This window comes from Notamacropus eugenii, chromosome 2 (genome assembly GCF_028372415.1).
Source record: "Notamacropus eugenii isolate mMacEug1 chromosome 2, mMacEug1.pri_v2, whole genome shotgun sequence".
NCBI classification, from domain to species: domain Eukaryota; kingdom Metazoa; phylum Chordata; class Mammalia; order Diprotodontia; family Macropodidae; genus Notamacropus; species Notamacropus eugenii.
In genome coordinates this window covers 14,455,269-14,482,011 of record NC_092873.1, presented here as the reverse complement: position 1 = coordinate 14,482,011, position 26,743 = coordinate 14,455,269, and the positions used below count along the sequence as shown (strand labels likewise).

The 26,743-nt window shown below is 45.8% G+C and overlaps 1 protein-coding gene across 4 annotated transcripts; it reads right to left on the bottom strand.

Annotated features, from left to right (window-relative positions):
* Positions 1-12,515: 12,515 nt before the first annotated feature.
* Positions 12,516-25,485, bottom strand: LOC140522157 (inner centromere protein-like). Of its 4 annotated transcripts, none has more exons than XM_072637271.1 (6): positions 25,113-25,485; positions 23,815-23,866; positions 22,566-22,692; positions 19,746-19,880; positions 17,976-18,126; positions 12,516-13,219 (listed from the first exon to the last, which is right to left on the bottom strand). In XM_072637271.1, the coding sequence occupies exons 2-6, from the start codon at positions 23,856-23,858 to the stop codon at positions 13,200-13,202; spliced, it is 477 nt and encodes a 158-aa protein (XP_072493372.1). In that variant the 5' UTR covers positions 23,859-23,866; positions 25,113-25,485; the 3' UTR covers positions 12,516-13,199. The 4 variants fall into 4 exon arrangements, with proteins under 4 accessions (XP_072493372.1, XP_072493373.1, XP_072493370.1 ...); XM_072637272.1 differs by having other exon boundaries at positions 12,516-13,216; positions 25,113-25,484; XM_072637269.1 differs by lacking the exon at positions 12,516-13,219 and adding an exon at positions 16,337-16,843 and having other exon boundaries at positions 25,113-25,441.
* Positions 25,486-26,743: the final 1,258 nt, after the last annotated feature.

The following is a 26,743-nucleotide window of genomic DNA, read 5'->3' as shown; positions in this document are numbered from 1 at the left end:
ATGGTTGGATGAGCTCACAGCTCCACCACCAAAGTATTGGTGTTCCAACTCTCCTACATCCTCTCCAACATTTATTGCCTCCTTGTTCTGTCATTTTTGCCAATCTGATAGGTGTGATGTTGTACCTCAGAGTTGTTCTGGTTTGCATCTCTCTAATGAGAAGTGATTTAGAGCATTTTTTCATATGACTATAGATATCTTTAATTGCTTCCTCTGAAAACTATCTGTTCATATCCTTTGACCATTTATCAACTGGGAAATGACTTGTATATTTGTAAATTTGACTCACATCTCTATATATTCTCGAAATGAGACATTTATCCCGGACATTCTGTCAAAACTCTGTAAAAATTCTTTCCCAGTTTTCTACATCTCTCCGATTTTTGTTGCATTGGGTTTGGTTGTGCAAAACCTTGTCAGTTGAAGGTAATCAAAATTACCCATCTTGCACTTCATACTACTGCCTATCTCTTCTTTAGTCAGAGAAATACACTATTCCTTGCTCCATCAATTTGTCCATGGGATCAATGTTTACACCGAGATTGTGTACTCATTTGGATTTTCCTCTTCTATGTGATGTCAGGCATGGGTCCATGTCTACTTTCTGCCATACTGTTATCCAGTTGTCCCAGCAATTTTTGTCAAACAGTGGCTTCTTAGCCCAGAAGCTGGGTCCTTGGGTTTATCAAACAGTACATTGCTATATTCATTGTCTACTCTGTCTTGAGTACCTAGCTCTATCAAACATCTAAAGAACAGGTAATTCCAATATGACATAGACTATTTGTGAAAATAGAGGAAAGAGTCCTCCAATATCCTTTTAATAATACAAATATGGTTTTGATATCTAAATCAGGAAGAGACAAATCAGAGAAAGAAAAATACAGACCAATTTCTCTCATGAATATAGATGCGAAAATTTTAAATAAGATTTTAGCAAAAAGAATACAGCAGGTTATCACAAGAATAATACATTATGATCAGGTAGGATTCATACCAGCAGTGCAAGGCTGGTTCAATATTAGAAAAACAATTAGCATAATCCATCATTTCCACAAGACAAATAACAGAAACCACAGGATTATCTCAATAGATGCAGAAAAAAGTTTTTGACAAAATACAACACCCATTCCTATTAAAAATATTGGAGAGCATAGGAATAAAGGGAACTTTCCATAAGACAATAAGTAGTACATACCTAAAATCTTCAATAAGCATTGGGTGCAATGGAGATAAGCTAGATGCATTTCCAATAAGATAAGGGGTGAATCAAGTTTGTCATTTATCACCACTATTTTTCAGTAAGACACTAGAAATATGATCTATCGCAATAACAGAAGAAAAAGAGAAGCAAAATAGGCAAAGGAGACACTATGTTATCACTCTTTGCAGGTGATATGATGATAAACGTAGAAAATCCCAGAGATTCGAGTAAAAAACTTCTTGACATAATAAACAAGTTTGGCAAAGTTGCAAGTTACAAAATAAACCCACACAAATTTTCTGCTTTTCTATAGAGTAGTAACAAACCCCAACAGCACGAGATAGAAAGAGAAATCCCCTTTCAAGATAGGGTAGACACTCCCAACTATCTGGCAGTTTACCTGCCAAGACAACCTCAAGGACTAAAGGACAGAAATCTTGAGAAGTCAGGATAATTTTTTCCAACTCTGGAATCATATTAGGCCGATTATCAGACTGGGAATGAAGGGGATCCAGGCTCAGTCCTGGTCCAGGGAAGGAAATACAGCTCACGATCTCATCTAAGGAAAGGAGCCATGCTCAGGCATCTTACCTCAGGAAAGGGAACTACTCTAAACATTGGCTGAGACAAAATGGCCAGGCTCAACTTTCTAACCCACAGAAAAAAATCTGGCTCAGATAATGAATCCAAGAAAATAACCTGCGTTTGGTTCTGTAGTCTAGCTAAGGAATAAAAGGACTGGTCTAAGAATCTAGGATGTCTACTCCCTTATTCCTTACATCTGGTACTGCGCTCAAAAATAGCAGCTAAATATAAACAAGTTATAACAGAATTAGCAAAAGAGAGTACAACAAAGTCATTGAAGAATGTCAATTGTTCCTCACTTAGTAGTTTTACACATTCATTTTTGTTTCTTATGGTCAGCATGAGATCTCTCAGAAAACTAATGAAGTCCAAGGGGAACTTTCTCACCATATCCATGGAAATGGCTGAAATACACAAAGAGAAAATATGACAGTTAGAGATACCGCTTTAGGCTGTTATATAATCTTTCCTTGTTAGTTTTAATCCATTCTCCATCCTTGATATAATTCCTGACTGAAGACACTCCAGCACAGAGAGCAAAAGCTGAAGAAACTGGAGAGAATATGGCAGCTCGTTTTTTTTGTTAGGTCGTCCTGGAGAGGCAGGGGAATGGGCTATGGGACCTCTCATGGATTCTCCATACCTTATACTTTGAGTTCCTTGAAGTAGAGTGATCCAGAGCATGAATACCCTGAGACCTAAAATGAATGACCCAATAGGTTCCCTGCTTCCAGGGGCAGAGGAGTGGGGAATGCAACCCTCCCCAGGAGGGATCACGTAGGGCAACGTGACTCATATTCACAGTAGTGAATTACCAAGCTCGCTAGCAGAAAAACAACAAGGAAAGGTCTCACCGTAAGAAAATGAGGTTCTAAGCTACTGGGCTTCAGGAAGCTAAGAGTGCTTTGGAACTTCCGGAGAGCACAGGGATATGTGTGCCCTGCAAGGCTGCCCAGGCCTCCCCTAGGAGTGAGTCATGTGATGTTACAATAAAGCCTTGCACACACACACACCCCTTCCACCTGTCTCCAACCCGATCCCTGACATCTCTTAGTAAACTAATCCCTGAGACGCTCAGTTTCCTCAAAGCTTTCAGGCTAGATTGGAACTTCTCCATCTTTACTTCATGGGACATGCTCATTGAAGTGTGTCTCCTCCAGACATGAAACCCATGCTGAAGTCAGCTTACATCCAAGTAACTTCTTATGGTATCAGTTCTGCAAACGTCTCTGCCTTGGAAGTTTGAGACCAGGTAGGTCCTGGCAATGGGGGTTTGAGGCAGTTACCCATATGCTACTTCAAGGTAGAAGAGGCTGCACAACCTCAAACGAAGTCTCAGTTTCTCCTCTACTAACTGGAGAGTTCTGCCATTTAACCATGTATATTTAGAAAATGTCCTTAGAGACATCTGAATCACCATCCAACAGGTAGGGAAGCTTAATCGCAGTTACAGAAAAATGCTCTTCGCTTTTGTGTCAGAACAATAGTGATTTGTCCCCAACTGCATACATCACTTTCTTTCTGGATGTTTCTATTCTCTAATGGGATTGCCAGAAGCATTTCACAAGATCCTGAGTCAGGTAGGACTCTCTGATGGGTATATAGGGACAAGAAACGGTTCTAGGTTCCACAGTTCTCTGGGGATACTAGATTTAAGAATTGGAAAAGGCCCTAGAGAGTATCTAATCCAAACCTCAACATGTAACTTAAGTAATTGGAAGTACAGGGGGCCTCAATGATTGGTAAGATCAAATAGATCTGTAAGCCAGGACTGAGATTTGAACCCATGCTCTCGACATGAGGGCCAGTAATCTTTCCATCACTTCTTACTGCCTCTATTATCTTTCCTGTTTTATAGATTTCAAACCCGAAAGGAAAAAGGAGCCAAGGAGCAAAAGAGTGAAGTACAAGGACAGAGACTGGAATTCCCTGTCTCTGAGTTCATAGCCTGAATTTTCATGGTTCTCTGTGGTTTATCAAACTTCACTGCAAAGGATTAGAATTTGGAGAAAACATGACGAAAGAATCTATAAGCCAGGTAATCATTCACATTCTGCCATTTGTACCTGGAAGTGAAACAGAGAAACACATTCTTTGTTCCCTGATGTTGAGGGACACGTTCTGCACTCAGAGGCAGGAAAAGTGATTTTGAATCTACTCTAAAACACTCTTCACTGCAGACTTATCACATTGGCAAGAAGCTTCTCTGAACCTCAGTCAGTCAATCTGTAAGAAAGTAACACTAACATTGGTACTTCCTCTTTAGAGGGCTCTTGTGAGTGTGGAAAGTGTTCTGGAAATCTGCAAGCAGAATATAATAGGATGGATTTGATGTTGAATTACAGTGATTCTGCTGTACCTTCTCTAGCCTGAAATGAATTTATTTAGTAGCTTGCAATACCTGGGAAAAGAAACCGACATCTCAAGCCATAGAGATTTATGATCTTCTTATACCCTCATGCTACTTTTCTGGACTCCAAGGTTTGAACATGGGGTTTCAGACTCCGTGCCTCAGCCTCTGTCCTTGGAGCTTGTTAGCATCTGAGTCTTGCCTGCCCTCCCTTGCACACGGTGACTAGCACAATATCTGTGACCACTTTGTCTCCCAAAATCCTAAGAGTCGGAGTTCTACTCCATTCAGACCAAATGAGGTGAAATCACAGACCGTCAGAGTCATATCTTTCCATTCAGAAGGGAACTCAGAGATTATGAAGTATAGTCCCTTGTTTCAGCAAAGAAGATCTGGTTTGCAGTCCTGGGTGGTGGCCCTGGAGTAAGGAGGAGCGCTGCTCTGGTGGTGCTTGTGGCAACAATGGAGAGGGAATCCTCCTCACATTCCCAGGGAAGAAAAGAATGTTTGGGATTGTTCACACATCAAAGCACACACCAGGAGAGGAATGAACATCTTTTTTTGGATCGTCAAAGCTTGGAAGAACCGAAAATTTACAAGTGCCTGGAAATATCTCTGAAAACAGCTGCACAATACCCCTGAAGTGTGGGCCAGGACACCCTTCACACTGGAAGCGGAGACCTAATTTAACAAAGAGCCTCAAAGTGAGGGAAGTGGCTTGTATAAATAAGCAAATAAGGGGGGAAAATCGGAATATGAAATCTGACTTAGGTAACAAGACACATTAAAATATACAACCTGAAGAAGGAAACAAAATCGAAACTCCTAGACCCCAAGTCTCCAAGAAAAGTATCAACTGGCCACAGGACATGGAACAGCTCTCAAAGAATATTTCAAGTCAAGTAAGAGAAGCAGATGGAAAAGGGAAAAGAAATGAGAGTGATGGAAGAAAATCATGAAAAACAAATCAACAGCTTGCTAAAGGAGACCCAAAAAAGGATAAAGAATATAACACCTTAACAAATAGACTAAACGAAATATCAAAAGAAGTTGAAAATACCAATGACGAAAATGCATTAAGAAGCAGAAATTGCCAAATAGAAAAGGAAGTCCACAAGCTCACTGAAGAAAATAATTCCTTCAAAATTAGAACGGAGCAGATCAAACCTAATGACTTTATGGGAGATCAAGAAATTATGAACAAATCCAAAAGAATGGGAAAATAAAAGAGAATATGAAATACATCACTGGAAAAATAACTAATTTGGAAATTAGATTCAAGACAGATCATTTTAAAATTATTGGACTACCTGAAAGATGTGATCAAAAAAGAACCTAGACATCATCTTTTAATAAATTATAAAGGGGGGAGGAGCCAAGATGGCGGAGGAGAAAGACACACATATGCTAGCTCTGAACCCACAGCCCATAAAATACCTGTAAAGAAGAACTCCCAACAAATTTGGGAGCAGCAGAAGCCACAGAACAATGGAGTGGAGGAGATTTCTGTTCCAGGGAGCCCTGAAAAACCAATGCAAAAGGTCCATTGTGCACCACACCCGGAGCAGAGCCCTGCCTTGGCCCCATGGCACCGAGAGGAGCGGATCCAAGTGGGCTTTGGGGACAGAATCTCCGGCGGCCATGCAGGTCCCTCCACCCACAGGTGACAAGCGTTGGTGAGAGGGTCTCTTTGACTTGTTGAGAGGGGAGTGGGGTGTCCCCATAACTCAGGCCCCCTCGGGAGGCAGCAGCAGAGTCAGCAGAGGAGACAGCAGGGCACAGGAGCTCCCTGACGGAACTGAGCCCCGTGAGGCAGCCCTGCCCCCGACCCAAAGCCCTGAGGCTGGGAAGCAGCATTTGAATCTCAGACCCCAAGCTCTGGCTGGGTGGATCTGGAGGCGAGGTGGGTCTGGAGAGGACACTCAGAAGTCAAGTCACTGGCTTGGAAAATGCCCAGAAAAGGGGAAAAAAATAAGACCATAGAAGGCTACTTCCTTAGTGAACAGATATCTCCTCCCTTCCTTTTGGATGAGGAAGAACAATACTTACCGTCAGGGAAAGACAGAGAAGTCAAGGCTTCTGTATCCCAAACATCCAGAATAATTATTCCATGGGCTCAGGCCATGGAAGAGCTCAAAAAGGATTTTGAAAATCAAGTTAGAGAGGTGGAGGAAAAACTGGGAAGAGAAATGAGAGAGATGCAAGAAAAGAATAAAAAGCAGGTCAACAGCTTGCTAAAGGAGACCCAAAAATATGCTGAAGAAAATAACACCTTGAAAAATAGGCTAACTCAAATGGCAAAAGAAGTTCAAAAAGCCAATGAGGAGAAGAATACTTTCAAAAGCAGAATTAGCCAAATGGAAAAGGAGGTTCAAAAGCTCACTGAAGAAAATAGTTCTTTCAAAATTAGAATGGAACAGATGGGGACTAATGACTTTATGGGAAACCAAGAACTCACAAATCAAAACCACAAGAATGAAAAAATGAAAGATAATGTGAAATATTTCATTGGAAAAACAACTGACCTGGAAAATAGATCCAGGAGAGACAATTTAAAAATTATTGGACTACCTGAAAGCCATGGTCACAAAAATAGCCTAGACCTCAATTTTCATGACATTATCCAGGAAAACTGACCTGATACTCTAGAACCAGAGGGCAAAATACATATGGAAAGAACCTAAGGATCACGTCATGAAAGAGATCCATAAAGAGAAACTCCTAGGAACATTGTAGCCTAAACTCAGAGTTTCCAGGTCAAGGAGAAAATATTGCAGGCAAGTAGAAGGAAACCATTCAAGTACTGTGGAAACATAATCAGCATAACACAAGATCTAGCATTTTCTATAATAAGGGAGTGAAGGGCGTGGAAAGGATATTCCAGAAGTCTAAGGAACTAGGATTAAATCCAAGAATCATCCACCCAGAAAAATTGAGTACAATACCTTAGGGGGGAAATAGTCTTTCAGTGAAATAGAAGACTTTCAATTATTCTTGCTGAAAAAAGGGAATTTGACATTCAAATACAAGAATCAGGAGAAGCATGAAAAGGTAAACAGGAAAGAGAAATCATAAGGGGCTTTCTAAAGTAGAACATTTTACATTCCTACATGGAAAGACAATATTTGTAACTCTTGAAACTTTTCTCAGCATCTGGGAACTTGGATGGATTACTCACACACAACCACACGTACGCACACACACACACACACACACACACAGAAAGAGAACACAGGGCGAGTTGAAGAGGAAGAGGTCATATCTAAAAAAAGGTAAAAGAAGGGTGCGGGAGAAATATATTGGAAGGAGAAAGGGAGAAATGGAATGAGGCGAAATACCTCTCATAAAAGAGGTAAAAAAAGCTTTTTCAATGGAGGAAAAAGTGAGGAGGTGAGAGGGAAAAAGTGAAGCTTGCTCTCATCATATTTGGCTCAAAGAAGGAATAAAATGCATGCTCAATTTGGTATGAAAACCTATTTTACAATACAGCAAAGTAGGGGAGAATGGGATAAGCAGGGTGGGGGGATGGTGGGAGGGAGGGCAAATGGGAGGAGCGAGTAATTAGAAGTACACGCTTGAGGAGCAACACGGTCAAAAGAGAGAATAGAAGAAATGGGAGGCAAGATAGGATGGAGGGAAATAGAGTTAGTGTTACACAACATGACTATTATGGAAGAGGGGCACCTAGTGAATAGAACACCACTGCAGGAGTCAGGAGGAAGTGAGTTCAAATCTCATGCCAGAAACGTGACACTCACTAGCTGTGTGACCTTGGGTAAGTCCCTTAACCCCAATTGCCTCATCCTGGGTAATCTTTAGGCATCGTGATGAGTATCTGGTCCCTGGATTCAGATGGCTCTGGAGAAGAAGTGAGGCTGGTGACCTGCACAACCCTCACTCACTCAAAACAAAGTCAAATGCAAGTCACGTCATCAATTATCTGATGTCATGGTGTTCTTTCGCAATGAAGTATGAATACCCACACATACACACAGACACACACACACACGCAGTGCACACTCACACTATGGAGGTCATTTGCCAAACTACACCTATATAGCGTATATTCAATTGCTTGCCTTCTCAGTGGTGATGGGTGGGGAGGGAGGGAGGAAGAGAAGTTGGAACTCAAAGTCTGAGGAAAAAATGTTGAGTATTGTTCTTGCACACAACTAGGAAATAAGAAATACAGGTAATGGGGTATAGAAATTTATCTTGCCCTACAAGACAAAAGAGAAAATAGGTTTAAGTGAAGTGGAGGGATGTTAGAAGGAAGGGCAGGTTGGTGGTAGGGGTAATCAGAATGCTTGGCATTTTGGGGGGGAGGAGAGGGAGGGAGAGAAAATATGAAAGTCAAGATTTTGTGGAGATGAATGTTGAAAATTTAATAGAAACACTGTCCCATCAAGACCCAAAAAACAGTTTGTCAAAGGAAAAGACAAATAATGAGTGACTCTGAAAATTAATGTTGGTATCTAGATGAGCACTAGGCTGGAAATAAATTGCAAAACGCAGTTTTTCACTAATAGGAAGAGGCAGAAATGGAGGTAAACACTCCTCTGTGTGTGTGCATGCACTTGTGAACATGTGTGTGAACATGTGTGCATGTATGCACGTGTGTGTGTGTCAGAACCCCATGAATCTTAGTTTCAAGATTTTTGAATTGCTTTTCCTCACTTTGACTTAGCTCGATTTGTATTTGAATTCTCTTGAAATCCCTTACATCTATAATCAAAGAGAACATGAGTCTTGGTTTCCAGTTCTTGGAGGAAGGACGTCTCTGCTTCTCAGGCCAAGTGCAAAGAACTCTGGCCTCAGAATCAGCGAGGACAGAAATCAAGGTTGGCTTTGCCCGTCTTAGCTGGGGAATTTTGACCCAAATCTCTGTAGGTCTCAGTTTCTTCACAGTCCTTCCCAGCTCTGACATTCAGTGTTCTGAACCAGTTTGGTGTGTCGTATCCTGCGCAAGATCACCCAGGTTACAGTAAGTGGTGAGCCCAACAGGGTGTCTGGATATTAGTGATGACTTTGACATGGTTGTGGAGGGTTGACATTGGTCATGGTCGCCACTAAATGGGGAGCTCCTTGAGGGCAAGGAATGTCTTTTGCCTCTCTTCCTATCCCCAGCACAGTGGCTGGCACTAAGTATGTGCTTAATCAAAGCTTGTTCACTAGTCCAATAACTTACTGAAGACATTCTTAGAAACCTTTGCTCTAAGGTCTTGCTCTGACATCCTATCTTCTCTATTCTTTTCTTTTTTAATTAATTAATTTATTTAACTTTTAACATTCATTTTCACAGAATTTTGGGTTCCAAACTTTCTCCCCCCTTGTCCCCTCCCGCCACCCCAAAACACCGAGCATTCCAATTGCCCCCATCACCAATCTCTTCTTTTCCTTCCTCCCTCCCCACGCCCTCCCTTTGGAAGACAAGCAATTCAATATAGGCCATATCTGTGTAGTTTTGCAAATGACTTCCATAATAGTTGTATTGTATAAGACTAACTATATTTCCCTCCATCCTATCCTGCTCCCAATTACTTCTATTCTCTCTTTTGATCCTGTCCCTCCCCATGAGTGTCGACCTCAAATTGTACCTTCCTCCCCATGCCCTGCCTTCCATCGTCCCCCCCACCCTGTTTATCCCCTTATCCCCCACTTTCCTGTATTGTAAGATAGGTTTTCATACCAAAATGAGTGTGCATTTTATTCCTTCCTTTAGTGGAATGTGATGAGAGTAAACTTCATGTTTTTCTCTCACCTCCCCTCTTTTTCCCTAAACTAAAAAAGTCTTTTGCTTGCCTCTTTTATGAGAGACAATTTGCCCCATTCCATTTCTCCCTTTCTCCTCCCATATGTTTCTCTCTCACTGCTTGATTCCATTTTTTTTATGATATGATCCCATCCTCTTCAATTCACTCTGCTCATTCTGTCTCTAAATGTGTGTGCGTGTGCATGTGTGCGTGTATAATCCCACCTAGTACCCAGATACTGAATAGTTTCAAGAGTTACAAATATTGTCTTTCCATGTAGGAATGTAAACAGTTCAACTTTTATAAGTCCCTTATGAGTTCTCTTTGCTGTTTACCTTTTCGTGCTTCTCTTCATTCTTGTGTTTGAAAGTCAAATTTTCTTTTTAGCTCTGGTCTTTTCATCAAGAATGCTTCAAAGTCCTCTATTTCATTGAAAGACCAATTTTTCCCCTGAAGCATTATACTCAGTTTTGCTGGGTAGGTGATTCTTGGTTTTAGTGCTAGTTCCTTTGACTTCTGGAATATCCTATTCCACGCCGTTTGACACCTTAATGTAGAAGCTGCTAGATCTTGTGTTATCCTGATTGTATTTCCACAATACTTGAATTGTTTCTTTCTAGCTGCTTGCAATATTTTCTCCTTGACCTGGGAAGTCTGGAATTTGGCCACAATGTTCCTAGGAGTTTCTCTTTTTGGATCTTTATCAGGTGGTGATTGGTGGATTCTTTCAATATTTATTTTGCCCTCTGGGTCTAGAATCTCAGGGCAGTTTTCCTTGATAATTTCATGAAAGATGATTTCTAGGCTCTTTTTTTGATGATGGCTTTCAGGTAGGCCCATAATTTTTAAATTGTCTCTCCTGGATCTATTTTCCAGGTCAGTTGTTTTTCCAATGAGATATTTCACATTATCTTCCATTTTTTCATTCTTTTGGTTTTGTTTTGTGATTTCTTGGTTTCTCATAAAGTCATTAGCCTCCATCTGCTCCATTCTAATTTTGAAAGAACTGTTTTCTTCAGTGAGCTTTTGATCCTCCTTTTCCGTTTGGATAATTCTGCTTTTGAAAGCGTTCTTCTCCCCATTGGCTTTTTGAACCTCTTTTGCCAATTGAGTTAGCCTATTTTTCAAGGTGTTATTTTCTTCAGCATTTTTTTTGGGTCTCCTTTAGCAGGGTGCTGACCTGCTGTTCATACTTTGCTTGCATGTCTTTCATTGCTCTTCTCAGTTTTTCATCCACCTCTCTAACTGATTTTCAAAATTTTTTGAGCTCTTTTTGAGCTCTTCCATGGTCTGAACCCATTGAGTGGGCTGGGATACAGAAGCCTTGACTTCTGTGTCTTTCCCTGATGGTGAGCATTGTTCTTCCTCATCAGAAAGGAAGGGAGGAGAAACCTGTTCACCAAGAAAGTAACCTTCTATAGTCTTGGTTTTTTCCCTTTTCTGGGCATTTTCCCAGCCAGTGACTTGACTTCTGAATATCCTCTTCACACCCACTTCGCCTCCACATCTGCCCAGCTAGTGCTTGGGGTCTGAGAGTCAAATGCTGCTCCACAGCCTCAAGGCTTCCGTGGGGGTGGGGCTGCTATTCAGTGTGAGATCAAGTTCAGGTGCTCAGGTGGGGTCAGGGCTGCCTCACAGGCTCAGTTCCCTCAAGGGGTTTATGCAGACACCTTCAACAATGGATCCAAGCTCCTGCCTGCTTGGGGAGCCCCAGTGTGCTCCCGCCTGCACTGCTGCCTCCGGATGGGGCCTGAGTTATGGGGGCAGCCCACTCTCCTCTCGACCCACCAAAGAGACCCTCTCACCAACCCTTGTCCCATGTGGGTGGAGGGACCTGCGTGGCTGCTGGAGATTCTGTGCCTGAAGCCTGCACGGATCTGCTCCTCTCGGCGCCAGGCGGCCAATGCAGGGCTGGGCTCTGTTCCGCGTTGGCAGCGCGAAGAACCTTTTGCGAGAGGTTTTCAGGCTCTCTGGAACAGAAATCCCGTCCACTCCACTGTTCTGTGGTTTCTGCTGCTCCAGAATTTATTGCCAGTTCTTTTTTACAGATATTTTATGGGCTGTGGGTTTGTAGCTAGCTTATTTGTGTGTTTCTACTATGCCATCTTGGCTCCGCCCCCTATCTTCTCTATTCTAAGGTTATTCAGGCCCAGGTTTCACCATTTGGTTTCTAAAATTCTTCCCAATAGCTGGACTAGTATTAAAGACATACCCCAAGGTCAGGAGATAAAAGGAAAAGGAAAAAGTTTGCTACATCCCAAAATACTTAGAGCATCTCTTTTCATGGTAGCTTGAAGATGGAATCTAAGGGGCTGCTCTCCTACTGGGGAGTGTCTGGACAAATTGTGGTGTACGAGTGTGATGGACTACTGTGTCCTGAGAAATGACTAAATGGCCAGTTTCAGAGCATCCTGGAAAGACCTCAATAAACATACAGAGAGCAAAGTGAACAGAACCAGAACAGTTTCAACAGGGAAAACATTGTAGGGAAAACCAACGTCCAGATGTCCAAGCTAGCAGAGGAAAATTGTGAGTCCAGAACACTCAAAAGGAATCCCCCATCTCACTTTGACGAGAGGCTGACGAACTCCCAGTGCCAAGAAGAATGTACATTTATGGGAGGGAACAAGACTGGGGATTTGTTTTGCTGCATTGTGCATGTTATGAGGAGAGAATTTTTCTTTTCATTTGTTTGGGACTGGGGCAATGAATGGAGGGACAGATTATAAATATAGATGAAAAATCAATTTTAAGAATTATTTCTTTAAAAAGATCCTTCCCAGCCCTTATATTCCACATTCTATCACCACTGTGGCTTTCACATTTCATTATCTGTATAGCTTGACAAAACAAATATTTGCATCATGTACTTGTGGACTACACTTTCACACCTGTAAGACCCAACTGTTAGATGTAGACTGAGCCCAGGCTCCATTTCTGCACGTCTAGTCCTCACTTAGTTGACCACTTCAGGTGTCCAGCGTCTCGAACAATGAAGCAGGTCTTCTCACCAGGCAACAGGCAGTGTCAGGCCCTTGGGTGAGCAGTGCCTCTCAATTTTCCTTCTCCAGTACCTGCCTAGGAAACCCCAAATGGATTCCCAGAGAGTTGGCCGTGACTGAAGAAGAGGAGTGGGGGACCTTGTACAAGGATGGGTTGGGAACAAAGGAGGTCTCCATATTCCACAAAAGTCTTCCACGTTTTTAGCTGGTGAATCAGGGAAGCCGTCCCAGATGTAGTGAGATATGACTTGGGCCTTGAAGAAAGAATTCAGTGGTCCAAGCAGTCCAGCTTCTGGGAGAAGAACTCATGATTTCCTAAAAACTGCTGGGAAAAAGGGAAAAAAATTATGGCAGGAATTAGGCACACACCAATATCTTACACTGCATACCAAGAGAAGTTCAAAATGGGTACATGATTTAGACATAAATGCTGATGCCATAAGCAAATGAAGAGAGCATGGAATAGTTCACCTGTCAGATCTACGAAGAAGAGAAGACTTTGTGACCAAACAAGAGACAGAGAGAATTATGAAATGCAAAATGGATCATTTTAGTTACATGAAATTAAAAGCTTTTTGCACAAACAAAACCAGTGCAACCAAGGGGAGAAGAAGGAAAGCAGAAAGACTGCACACAATTTGAACAGCCAGTGTTTCTGTAAAAGGTTTCTTTTCTCACATATACAGAGAAGTGAGTCCAATTTCTAAGAATACAAGTTATTCCCCAGTTAATAAATGGTCAAAGCATATCAACAGGCCATTTTCAAATTAAATAATTAAAACCTATCTATAGTCATATATCAAAGTGCTCTAAATCACTATTGATTAGACAATTACAAATTAAAACAAATCTGAAGTACCATCTCACACCCATCAGACTGTCATGGGTAACATGCCAGAAAAGGAAAATGATAAATGTTGAAGATGTGGGAAAATTACAACATTAATGCATTATTGGTGGAGTTGTGAAGTAATTCCACCATTGTGGAGAACAATTTAGAACTATGCTCAACGGCTACCAAACTGTGTGTACCTTTTAATCCAGCAATACCACTACTAGGTCTGTATCATAGAGATCATAAAAAAGGGTAAAGGACCCACATGTACAAGAATATTTAGAGCAGCTGCTTTTGTGGTGGCCAAGAACTGGAGACTGAGGGGATGCCCATCTCTTGGGCAATGGTTGAATAAGTTGTGGTATAAAAATATATGTTCTAAGAAATGATGAGCAGGAAGACTTCAGAAAAACCTGGACTTACAGGAACTGAGGCTGAGTGAAGTCAGGAGAAGCAGAACTCTGCACACAGAGCAGCTGCAGTGTACAATGAACAACTATGATAGCCATAGCTCTTCTCAACAACGCCAGAATCTGAGACAATTGCAAGAGACTCAGGATGGAAAATGCTGTGCACGTGCAGGGAAAAAACTAGCGGGTCAGAATGGAGATCAAAGCATGCTATTTGTGGGTGTATCACTGGCCTTTGCTTATGTTTCTTCTTCCACAACATGACTAATGCACACATGTTTACATCATTGTATCTGTATAACTTATGGGAGGCTGCTTGGCCTCTTGTGGAGCGGGGAGGGGAGGATAAAGTGATTGATAAACAAATGTGGAATTCAAAACCTTATTACCAAAAACGGAATATTTACATGCAGTTGAAAAAGGTAAACTACTATTTCCAGAAAAAGAAAATTGCAAGTCATTAATAACTACTTTTAAAAAATTTAATGGGATCACATTTGCAGAGCTAGAAGAGGCTTCAAAGGTCATCTGATGGAGCCCCCTCCTTTTACATATGGGGAAACAGAGGCCAAGAAGTGAAATGAATTGTTCAAGGACGCAAGCAGCAATATGTCTGGCACTTCATCAATATGAGCTCATTGGATTCTCACAACCACTTTATGACACATTCTGATGCCCATTTTAGAGATGGAAGAGTTGAGGCTCAGCTTAAGTGACTTACCAGAGTCACGCACCCAGCGTCGTCCCCATGGGGGCATTGAAATTCAGCCTTGCATGCCCCATCGGCTGTGGCCCAGGCTACCTCTCAAACACCAATGTGGAGGGAGCAGGTATGCTCTGGGGAGGGATGGAGGGTGATGAACAGGCCTTTTGAACACTTCTTGGAAAGAGCTAGTTTTGTTGAAATTGATTCTGCATTTAAAAACAAATAACCCCCAAAGGAGAAAGGAGAGGAGAGACAAAAGTTGCAGGGGTACGTCTGGCCTCTTCCTTTCCCTGCCACATCCACGGGCATTTTGTGCCCACATGAGAGGCGATGTAAGCATGGTATTGTGCTGAAAACCCAGCAGTGAGGTCAGAGGATGAGTCCAAGCTCCAGCACTGTGTCTGGTCATGGAAGCAGTGAGGGGAGTCTGGGCCTCATTTTTCTCATCCTAAAGTGGTTATGGTTGTTGTCAAGGATGCAGGTGAAGCCTGCTGTAAGCCACAAAGCACTCCATCATCACCCTAAAGTATGTTCAGTCTCGTCCAATTCTGTAACCCCATTTGCGGTTTTCTTGGCAGAGATATTGGAGCAGCTTTGTCAATACCTTCTCCAGTTCATTTTCCAGATGAGGAAGCAGAGGCAAGTGGGGCAAAGTGACTTGCCCAGAGTCACTCTACTAGTGAATGTCTGCAGCAAGGTGACGAGAACCTGGGCTTGAAACCAAGAAAATCCCGGTTCCAGTCCTGCCTTAGGCATGAACCAGGTGCATAGAGTGCAGGGCGAGTCAAGGAGCTGCTGCATTGTGTTACCAGGCTTGTGAGGGACAGAATGAAATGACCTTTGCAAGGCGCTTGATCAACCTTAGAGAGACATGTCATTGTTGTAACTATTAGTGGTATGGGCCTGAATCATCCTCCCTGTGCAGGCGTGCATTTCAGAGTTAAGATGCTGCAACCCACAGATGGGCTCCCATTTGGGCCACATTCTTAAAGAGAAAAGAATTTCTGAACATTTCCCACTGCACCCTGACTGCTCACCTGCCCCGATTCTAGGACTCTGAAAATCATCCAGCCCAAACTGGGAGGGTAGCACCACAGAACACAGTACAGGAGTGTCTGGGCTGGGGAGACCAGAGAACACAGGACACGGAACATGTGGGCTGGGGAGGGGATGACAGCAAAAGGGGGAATGTCAGGACTGGGGGGGACCAGAGAGCACAGGATGAAGAAGGTCCCAGCTAGCAGGGACAATGTCTGGGCCAGGATGGCCAGGGAAAGGCAGAGCTGGATGGATCCTTGGAACCCGGGCTGTCAGGGCAGAAAGGCCTCTCAGAACCTTCTGTGGCTCCTTGAATGCTCCTGAGGATCAGCTGTCTCACCCCAGTGTCCAGCCCTACTGAACTCAGCCACCGCAAACCCACCCTTGGCACTTGCTCCCAGCCCAGGTCACGCTTCAGAGTTTCTTGATCAAGTACCTAGACCTTCCCCAAAGCAACAGCTCCACATCACATCCTGGAAATTTTTTCTTTATTAACCTAACCTTATAACCTTACCTTTTCTTAACCTGATGCTATAACGCTGGAACCTGACACCAGCCTGGAACTAGGTACCTAGCAACCTAGCACTAATGTACAGGTAAGGGACTGCTGGCTTGGACACGTGGGCGCTGTGAGCACCGTTCTCCCTCGCGGCCACCCACAGCTTCTGGGGGTCTCAGTCTCTATAGCCCCCAGGCCCAGTTTTGACTGCACAGGATGGCCAAGAGGGGCCTCCCTGCTCCCATCTCAAGGTGTCTTCAGGCCATATGACAGGCCCCCAAAGCGCTAGGATTCTGGCAGTGGTGGGGAATCCCAGAAGGCAGAACTGGTATGAGTGTGGTAACGCGGTTGACTCTGTTTGAATATGTCCTCAAGGTCCGGACTAAGGATGGTGCCAAAGAGCTGGTCAGTGTCAGGAGGCAAGTAGTACTGATGGATGATGGCCTGCCTGAGCTGGGACCCTGGGGCAGGAGAGTCAGGGGTCACACCAGAAGATGCCACCCAAGTCCTAATGACTCCCCCCATCAAGGCTGCTCCAATTCCCTTCTCATCAGCCCCTGTACTGCCATCCCTCACAGCTCAGAACCTTCCTCCCCTGACCTCAGGCCCCAGGCTCTCAGTAAGCTCAAGTCCTCTCCAGGCACCTCAATCCCATCCCTTCCTCTCTTGTCCCTGAAGGAGCCTCCTGAGAGCCCACCCTGCAGCATGTCTCTTCCTTTGCCCTCCCTCCCTCCACTGAACTCCTTTCAAAAGTCAGATGCTCATCACTCCCTTCAAGTGCAACTGTCCCCAATAAACTTCTCAGTGCCAAATGGAACAGTCTTGGCTCTGCAGCCGATGGACCCCGGGCCACCTGCCCCTTGCCTGCTTCTCCTCTTTCCTAACGGACTTCTCTTCATCCTTCTCGATCGAGGCTCCCTACTGGGCCCCCTTCTCCTTTCTCCCTATACTGTCTCCTCTGGTGAAGTGGATCACTCCCAGAGCTATGCATCCATGTAGCCCTCCCCTCTCTCCTGAGTGCCAGTCCCAAATCATCAACTGCCTATTTCAACGGCTATTTCAAACAGGCTGTCCCACAGGGTTCTCAGATTCAGAATATCTGACATCCAGAATTCTCTCCCCTCACGGATACCTCCCTCTTACTGTTGAGAGGACTGCCCACCTGGCTCACAATCTCAGCAGTACCCCCGACTCCTCACTCATTCTCCTCCCACATGGTCCATCAAGAACCAACTAAACCTTACACTATCTCCACTGTATCTGACACTGTTATTGATCCTGCCTCTCTCACCACTGCAGTTCACACAGGTCCCTGTGACCTCAACTGCATACTGCCCTCCCTGTGGGTCTCCCCTACCCATCCTCCACAAGACTACACAGGGAGTTTTCTAAAGGTCAGCAGGACGGACCACATCCCTCCCCTGTTTAGCCTCTAGATCAAATAGAAGTTTCCACTGACATTTAAAGGCCAAGCTTTACATCTTGTTCCCACCCTACCTTTCTAGACTTGTTAAGCACTGCTTCCCTTAGTACACCTCTGTCCAATCTAATGAGGGGTGTCATTTGAAATTAAGGGGGGAGGTCTACACTTACCAGTGGCCCAAGCAGGAATGGGCTTCCCGTGTTGGAACTCATCATCTGTGGAGTCATCACTATTCAGATCCATCCCACAATTGTCTGGGTTGGTCTTGGGCCCCCCCTTGGGGTCCTGGGGGGTCATTTCATAAGAGTTGCAAACCGCAGACTGAAGAAGAAAGGAGACCTCTATTATCTCTTCCTGGCAACTTGGGCTGCCAGAGCTGAAAGGACCTTTGAGATGATCCAGTCCAAACCTTCCCCCTCCCCACTTCACTGATGAAGCGACTGAGATCCCGACTGGCCACAGGCCGAGAATAAGACTCAGGTTATGTCTCCACCTCTCTGAGGCTCAGTTTCTCGAACTGTAAAATGTGGAAAATTCACACTCAGCATCTAGCTGGGAGTCTCAGAGGAGATGATGTTTACAGAGACAGAAATCCCTGTTTGTGAAGAGTAGGTCTTGTGCCTGGCAGAGCCCAAAGACTTGTTTTCTGGGAATGTGTGAACTAACCCCACAGGGTTTGTGGGGCATCTTCATCTCCTTATGGACCAAGGACCAGATCACTGAGAGCAATGGGGAAGGCAGATGGAGATGGCCTCATCTTGATGTGTGTAGCTAAACCCTAGATAACACTCCTGAGGGCCAGGAGCTCTTGGACTTGACCACCTGCTGACTGAAAAAAGCCAAACGTCAATAAGTGGAATGGAAACTACAGTGCAGTCCCCTGCTGTCAGACAGAGCTGAGACAAGCCAGCAGAGCTTGGTTAAGCTGGAGGCTGACAAGCAGTCATTGGCTGCCCACACAGACCTCCCCTTGAGGAATTTTCCGAAGGCTTTCTTTCCCTGCTCCTCCTTGGAGGTCACAGAATGTTGAGGAGGTTCAGAGTTTGACCTGAGTGGGACTTTGGGAGATCATTAAGACCATCCCACTGCCTCACTTTGGAGAAGATAACTCTGGGGCCCAGAAAAGCTAAGAGCTCACGCAACAAATGCTGCATGCTGAAGGCTGAGCTCCAACGTGTTATCCTGTTTTGTCATTAGCCCCAAGTGGTCTCAGATACAGCCTTGTGCTGCATCATACAATGGTGACCATGCCAGCCCATTGAACCCCGGTAACGGTGTTGAGAAGACGGAATTAAATAAGAATTCATGTCAATGTTAAGATGTGGTTTCGGACAATCCAATTTTGCAAGGGGGAAGTGTGTAGAGACAGCAGCTCATGTGAAAAGGATCCAGGACATTCAGGGGACAGGAAGTTCAGGGTATATCAGCAGTGACACGGCATCCCAGAAAGACAGGGAGAGGCAGGTGGGCAGGACTTCCAAAAACAAGGAGGTAGCCCTGGTGCTTCTAGCCTCTGCCCCTTACCAGGATCAGGCTACACCCCATCGTTCGATGTTGATAAACCAGAAAGTCCCCAGATAGGGACAATCCAATGCCAAAGGACATGGGACTGCTGAGCCTGGAGGAGAGAACACTTGACTTGTGTCTTCACTTCCATGCATGGTGGGCTCCTGGCTGAGACCACAGAGGGCAGAATCAGGGGCAATTGGGGGAGGCCACCCTGGGCACATCCAGACATTCAGAACCCTCCAAAAATGCAATGGGCTGGCTGATCAAGTGATGGGCTCACTATTCTTGAGAGATCTTCAAGCAGAGGCCAAAGGACCTCTTATCCTGAGCACTGGAAGAAGACCAAGTTTGGGCCTGGCGAGTGGCCTAACAGCCCCCTAGGAGCTTGCCTTTCTACGTTTCTGGGCAGTGAGATGCAGAAGGGGCCTCACCTGCACGTGCGTGGTCTCATCCAACCATCTGTCAGAGGCCCCAGCAGCGGCTGCCACCACCTTGGCCTCCTTGGCCTTCTTCTCCTGCTCCTTCTGCAGCTTCTTTGGCTCCTGCTCTTCGTGCTGATATTGCTCCTAGGGCCACAACAGCATTGCATCAGCCCAGACAACTGCCCAAGGCGCTGCCCCTCACCATTTCCCTGTCCCAGGAAAACTCGAAGAGCCCAGGGGCAGCAGCCTCTGAAGGGACCATTGGAGAAGGAGGTAAGGGCTAGGGCTGTAGCCAAGACCAATGCCCACCCCAGGTCCCACCTAGTGCTTCACCCTCTGCTACTTCTCCTCCAGTTCCCTCTGAAATCTCTCCAACGGGAGCAGAGAATGGAGCCTTCTAACTCAACCCAATGCACAAGGCTTTGAGGTCCACTGCAGGCAAGCATCATGCTGACAACCATAGACACAGGCCATGCCTTGTGAACTAGTGAGCTCCCTGCTGCTCTGAGGAGTTCGAGTAAAGGCTAGACAGATGACCCCATCAGGATGCTGTGGAGGGCACACCTCCCTCTCACAGAACTAGGGTTGACATAACCTCCGAAGCTCACCACACAGACGCTACCCAAGGGATCAATCCCCACTGAGTTCCAGCTCCCTCCTCGCACTGCCCTTTCTGCCGTCAACCGGAGACAAAATCTCCCGATTCATGCAGCTGGCTCAGCGTGGACTAAGAATTGGGAGAGTGGGAAGCATAGCAGTGGAGAGAATAGTGGGAGACAGCATTTTCAGGATGAGTGATACAACTGCGTTTGCTTGGTTCAAAAATTCAGGTGTCAGCCAATGTTCATCAAATCGAATAGACAAAAATCCTTCAAATGGATGAAACAAAAGTCCTTTCTGAAAAGATTCGGCCCAGAAATACTTTAAGCAGCGGCTCCTGAAGCACATTTAATGGCAAACTAGGGGGCTTTGTGAGGGAGCCAAGTCTCATGAGAATTCCCAGCTTGGGACCTCCCTCCACCACTGTCTGTCAACGTTTCTGGACCAGCTAAAAAAGGGCCCAGAGCACTGAAGATTTCGTGACCTGCCTGAGAGTCGACAATCTCTTGAAGGTAACAACACTCTGATCCCTCCCTAAACAGAGACTTTGGCGTGAACTGCCTTCCCGGGAACGCCATGCCTCCCAAGTTCAGTGGGTCAATGTGGGACAAAGCTCTCCTCGGAGGAGAGCCAGGACACCACAGCCCCGGACAGAAATGCTACCCCGTTCCCCAAGGCTTCAAGGCAAGGAACTCCCCATTCCCAGAAGGAGGACAATATGATCTCCTTGACTACTAATCACCTGGTGGGCTCTTTTTCGTCTCTAGAACATAAATGGAAAAGGCTGCTCCCCTTGCAGGAAGCATACGAATATTCCAAGATAGAATCACCTGCTTAACCTGGACACTGGGCATGGCCCTGAACTTTCTTACGAAGTAGCCAAGAAGGCCAGGAAGAATCTCACCTCAGGAACCCAGATTTAGGTAAGTGGGAGAACTCTCCCAAACCCCCACAGACCCACTATAGACAACAAACTCCTGGCCTTAGGATTTGGGGATCCTGGAGGCAGTATCCCTGGGTGGGCACAGGGAAACAGGGGAGTCTCTGCAGACCTCAGCACAAAATTATAGAGACAGCTGCCCTGCTTCCCCAGGCTCCTTTCCAGATTCCCAGAGGCTGATGATGGTGATGGGCCTTTCTCTGCCCAAGACTCAGGTTCCCTTCACCTTCATCACTCCAAGCCTGTCTCATGGCTTTCTCCCCACTTCAATTCCAAAAGACAAGTAAGTCATTCCTACAACTTTAAAATTCACTGGCCAGAAGGTTTTGTGGAATGCCCTTCAGGGCAGGGACCAGCACACACAGTGGTGTGTTCCTTAGACCAAACTCAAGTGAAAGGTACAACCTCCTTAACAGGGATCTCATAGACTCTGGGAATTAGGAATGAGACTTTGAAAACAGTTTTTCTCACTAACAGTAGCTGAAAAGGTCAATACTACCATTCTAAAGTAGGGAGCACTGTCGGCTACCATCGAGCCAGGATACAAGGGAAAATCAGGGGCAAGGTAAACCAGAGGGCCATTTGTTTCTTTGTTGGCAAGGACGCAGGATTGAGTCCTCAAGATCAAGGAGGGTCAGGCAGTGGGTCGTGGCTGCCAACAGTGCAAAGGGCATGCCCGGGATGACTCATTTGCGCTAGACCAGCAAGGGGGACAAGCCCTGCAGGGCTTGCAGTGACCCTGCACCAGCAACTCGACCTCGTGGGGCTGCCTTCCCCAGGGAGTTACTCTGCTGAAGTAAGCTAATCTCCTAAAACGATTCTGTATACAAACCACATGGAATGTTCAACTGAGCCTCAGCTTGGTCAGGACCTAGATTGCCAGGGTCAAAGCTGCATTTTCTCTACAGTCAAACCAAACCTCTGGCTCACCTACAGGCAATGCTTGATCTATTTGGACCCCAGTTCTCTGAGAAGGTCACCAACCAAAAACTGCATTCCCAGCTGTCCCGTGGAAGTCTCAGGCACAGGCCAAGCAGAGAAAGTTCTCTCATGGCTACTCCTGGCCCTAGCACTGCTCTTGGCATCGAAATAACGGGAAGTGTTGTGCTTGATGAATGACTTCATAACACTGGGGTGGCTGGTGGAGGTCAGCGTCACGAGCATCTGGTTCTTCTGCACTATATATAGGAACGTTTGTAGGGGCCCCACCACCTGCCCAGGGAGAGCAGGATGAAAGGCGTGGGCATGGTGCCAGCATAGCAGCAGCCAGGACAGGGGGTGTGCCTCACCTGCCTTACCTTGCAGCCAGGGCAGAGGGGGAAGGCTGTCTTGGTGCAAGGACTGAGAGCCTCATCGTCCATGTGGTCCCATTTCTCACCCGGCTCACTGACAGCCTGCTTGTAGCTCCTCTTCTGCCTGTAGGGGCAGAAGCAGTGCCCATGGGGGCCCTGGGAGGGATGACAGCAGCCCTCTGCCACAGACCAGGAAGCCAGGCCCTGACAGGTGGGGTCTCAGACTTCCCCCTACCTCCATGTCCTGGACCTGGCACACTTCAACAATCACAGGCCTAGGCACTCACTCCTGGAGGGCTCTAGATAGGCCTGGGGAGGGACAAAGATCAAGTCCCCACCTACCCTCAGGGAACTATCAATCTTACAGAAACACCAGATGGCAACAGGCATCACACACACACTGCTGTGGAATCATATGTGTCTGATTAAATCAAATACAACTTTTCTAAGCACCTCCTCCATCAAAAAGCCTTCTTCTAGGTTCTGAGGCTCCAGTAGTAAAGATTGAGCAAGTCCTGCTCTCAGAGGCTCACAGCCTGCTGGGAATACCCACAGGGAGGAGTGTGTGTGTGTGTGTGTGTGTGTGTGTGTGTGTGTGTGTGTGCATGTAGGTCACCTATACATGGTACACGAGTTTATTTGGGGAGGGAGGGAGAGAGGACAACTCCCTCTTCACTGGAGGCCAAAATTCCTCCTGGAGCCACCCACCAAGGCCACAGGCAGCGTTTACTCAGGGTCCACCATCACTTTGTCACCAACTGAGCATCAAGAAAGCTTGAGAGGCCTTCCAATTCACCCATTTCACAAAGAAGGAAACTGAGGCCCAGAATAGTCATCTACCCAAAGTCCCACCAGTAATCTGAGTTCTTATCATCCAGAGAACTTAGGAAACGTCCTCCTCCTGTCCTTTCACTTGCCCCACTAACCAAACTCTTCTTAAAGGCCAATTCTGAGAATGAAGTTATTTTGGACGTGACAGCTGTGTGTCAGGATGGGTTGGGAAGGGACCAGATAAAGGCTCTCTGGCATGACTCTGGGACCCCAAGCTCATCTGGAAGGTGACTTGTCCCCAACAGCCTAGCCTGCCTTGGTATGTGTAGTCTGGAGGTTCTGAGAGGGGCTGAGTTTAAGTCTCTGGAGGGCTTTAGCATCACTGAATTCTTGGGACCCTTGGCCAGCTCTGGGGGCCATCCTGAGTGGCCTCTTCCTGTCACTTGCCCTCACAGATACCCGCGAGTCATCCTACCTCATGCTTTGAGGAGGCTTCCTGGGCTCCTCACCTTGGTCCATCTTGCTCTCTGTGGAGAGAAGAAGATAATGGAGACCCATCCTTACTCAGAGCCTTTCACCCCCACTATCTTGTTAGATCCTCGTCACAGATTTAGGGCACAGAGGGATCCAAGTCATAGTATTAGAATTGGCCAAAGGAGGGGACCTGTCCGAGATCATGCTGACTCCAGGGCACTAGGCTGCCAAGTGACCCCCCTCACTTCTCCCTCCTGCCCAGGTGAGCAGGACAGGGTAGTCCATTGAGAAGCCAAGTCATCATCTGAAGTTCAATCCAAACCTCAGAATCAATTAAGTGGCCAACCTGGCATGACCACCGGGCTTTTGAATTCCCTGAAACGACAATTCCCCAGCACCCCCCAGGAATCCCCTACGTGACTTCCTTCTCCTCAGTCCTGTTCCATGAACTTTTCCTTCATCTGACCCAATGCTACATCAAGAAGCTAGAGCCTACACTCATACTTTGCATGCCATGCTAGAGCTGCTCCTGTTCCCAGAGCCTGGCAGCTAGTGTGGACCAGTCTGCCAGCCCCTGTGGAATGTGACTGCCCTATTCAGGTTCAGGCTGGCATTGCCATCCTCTCCTCCACAATTTCCTCTCTGAAGCACAATTCCATGCCGTCCTGACATCCCATTTGTCTTAGAGAAAAGCCAAGCTTTTTCTGCGGGGTCTGAGACATTACTGGTGATTGTCTGCTAACCTAATAGGTCTGCGCCTGCATGGGATATCCCTGAAAGGGATGGCCCTTATGAGATCATCTGTTCTGACTGCCCTTACTCTAGAATGAGGAAATGGAGGAATAGAGGCAGGTGCTCCTCCAGCAAACACAAAGTCAGAGCAGGTTGGACAAGGAGGCAGCAGGCAGACAACCACCAGCCCCAGAGTTTCCCCTTCCTTCTCACAGCCCATCACCCCGACAAGGCTTTACCACTGTCGCTATCTGCTTGGCTTCTAGACTCTAGTTGGGCCTGTGAGGACTTGCACACCAGGTCACAGCGGGAGCCCCTTTGGGTCCGGGGGCTTTCTGGTAAGTCCAAGAGAAGCTCAGTCTCTGGCTGTGGCTGTGTTCCTAGAGAAGAGGAGGCACCATCTGACTCGGTCAGGACAGGTGCTGCAACTTCTGGAGACGTTGACTGGGCTATCCAGAGTTTGGCCACAGACTGAGCAGGCCTCGTATCTTTCACCTTGGGCTCCTCAGGGAGTACCAGGGAGGAGGTCCCAGATACTGGGTCAGGGAGACCCCCACTCCTGCTTACCTAGGGGTCTTGCAGCCACACCAGCGAGACCTGGTCACCCTTTGGACTCCTGCGCTCCAGTTTTGTGCCTTTTCTTGACCACTACAGCCAACAAGCAACCTTCCAAACCGACTGTCCCTTTTGGAGTAAGGCAAACTGTTGGGGTTGCAGAATTCCATGGCTGTTGGGGAGAGAAGGACCAGTGGGGGAGGGAACGCCTAGGTCACTAAGGTTAGGCTACAGGAATGGCTTTGAAGCTAGACAATTGAGGTGTTGCATCCGGCTAGTTTTGTCACTTTACTACAAATGTGGCTCAAGCAAATCATGTACCCATCCCTGTGCCTCAATTTTCTCATCTGTAAAACAAAGGGCAAGAGTAACTGCTCCTGCAGGTGCTAGAGCCCCAACCTCTTCAGACATTCAATCTATGAAATACCCAGAAAATAACTCTCTTGTCACCAAAGTTCTTGCTTCAATATGCCAAATGCTTCCAAATTGGAAACATAAGAATTATCTGAAGGAATTACATTAAGGGATGCTGGTTACCTTATGTTTTCCTCCTGCACCCTAAGAATGCTGGGAATGTTTCATCTGACTGACAGTTGAAACCTATACATTGCTCTCTCCATTTAGAATAGAAGTTCCTTGAGAGCAGGGACTACTTGGCACAGTAGTTTGCACCTAGTAAGAGCTTAATAAATGTTATTCATTCATTCCGCAGAGAAGGACACTCTCTTTCCTTTGTACCCCAGGACTTACAGTGCCTGGTATACAGTCAGCACTTAATAAATGTTGCCTTACTGTGTTTGCCTTGCTACGATCTTGGAACAAAATGTATCTTGAGTTGTTCCTAAGACTATTCTTCTGATCTGTTCCCATTCTCCCCTGTGTCCACGATCCAATAGTCATGTCTTTTTTCCTTATGATTCTTCAGTGTTTTCCTTTCTATTGACGTCTTAAATCCTTTGCCCTTTTTGTATCCTCAGAGCTTAGCCCAGTGCCTGGTAAGCAGAAGGTGCTTAATAATTGTTTACTGATTGATTATCCCATGCTTACACATAGCCTCACATGCCACAAATCCTTCATGATCCTCTGTACTCAATTTGGCATTTTGAAGAAGGCGGTCTACACTTTTATTAGACTTACCAGCTCTAACACACCTGTCATGTGAGCATTTGTATGATAGTCACCTATGCTATTGTCTTATGCATTTAATAAATGGATATTTCTATGACTACTGGAGCCAGTTCTTTGCTAGATTTTCTATCTTCCTCAAAGCACAAGACCGTGCCCTGCCCATACCTGTAGTTGGACCAATACTCATTGAAAAAAAATGGATCTTTTATGGATTTCAGTCTCATCCCCAAACCTAGGAGTTTCTCTGGTCATTCAATTGGACGCTTTGAGGAAGAATCCCAGGAAATACAGATATGACTGCCAGAATATTCCCCTGGTTTGACAATGAGAAACCTGAGGTACAGACGGCAAAAGTGACTTCTACCCACCACACAGCCCATCATGAAAGCCTGGTAACTAAATGCTGTTATCCTCATTTTTCAACTGGGGAAACCAAGATAGGCAGCAGCTCATTGACTCGCCCTGCACTCTATGCACCTGGTACATGTCTAAGGCAGGACTGGAACTGGGGTCTT

What these genes read in the sequence shown, in the direction of transcription:
- LOC140522157 (XM_072637269.1), bottom strand. Translation starts at nt 23,858, where the DNA reads ATGGACCAAGGTGAGGAGCCCAGGAAGCCTCCTCAAAGCATGAG. An exon ending in AAGCCTCCTCAAAGCATGAG is followed by an intron (nt 22,693 to 23,814) that starts GTAGGATGACTC and finishes CTGCCCCTACAG; the next exon opens with GCAGAAGAGGAGCTACAAGC. An exon ending in CATTCCTGCTTGGGCCACTG is followed by an intron (nt 16,844 to 17,975) that starts GTAAGTGTAGAC and finishes CTCCTGCCCCAG; the next exon opens with GGTCCCAGCTCAGGCAGGCC.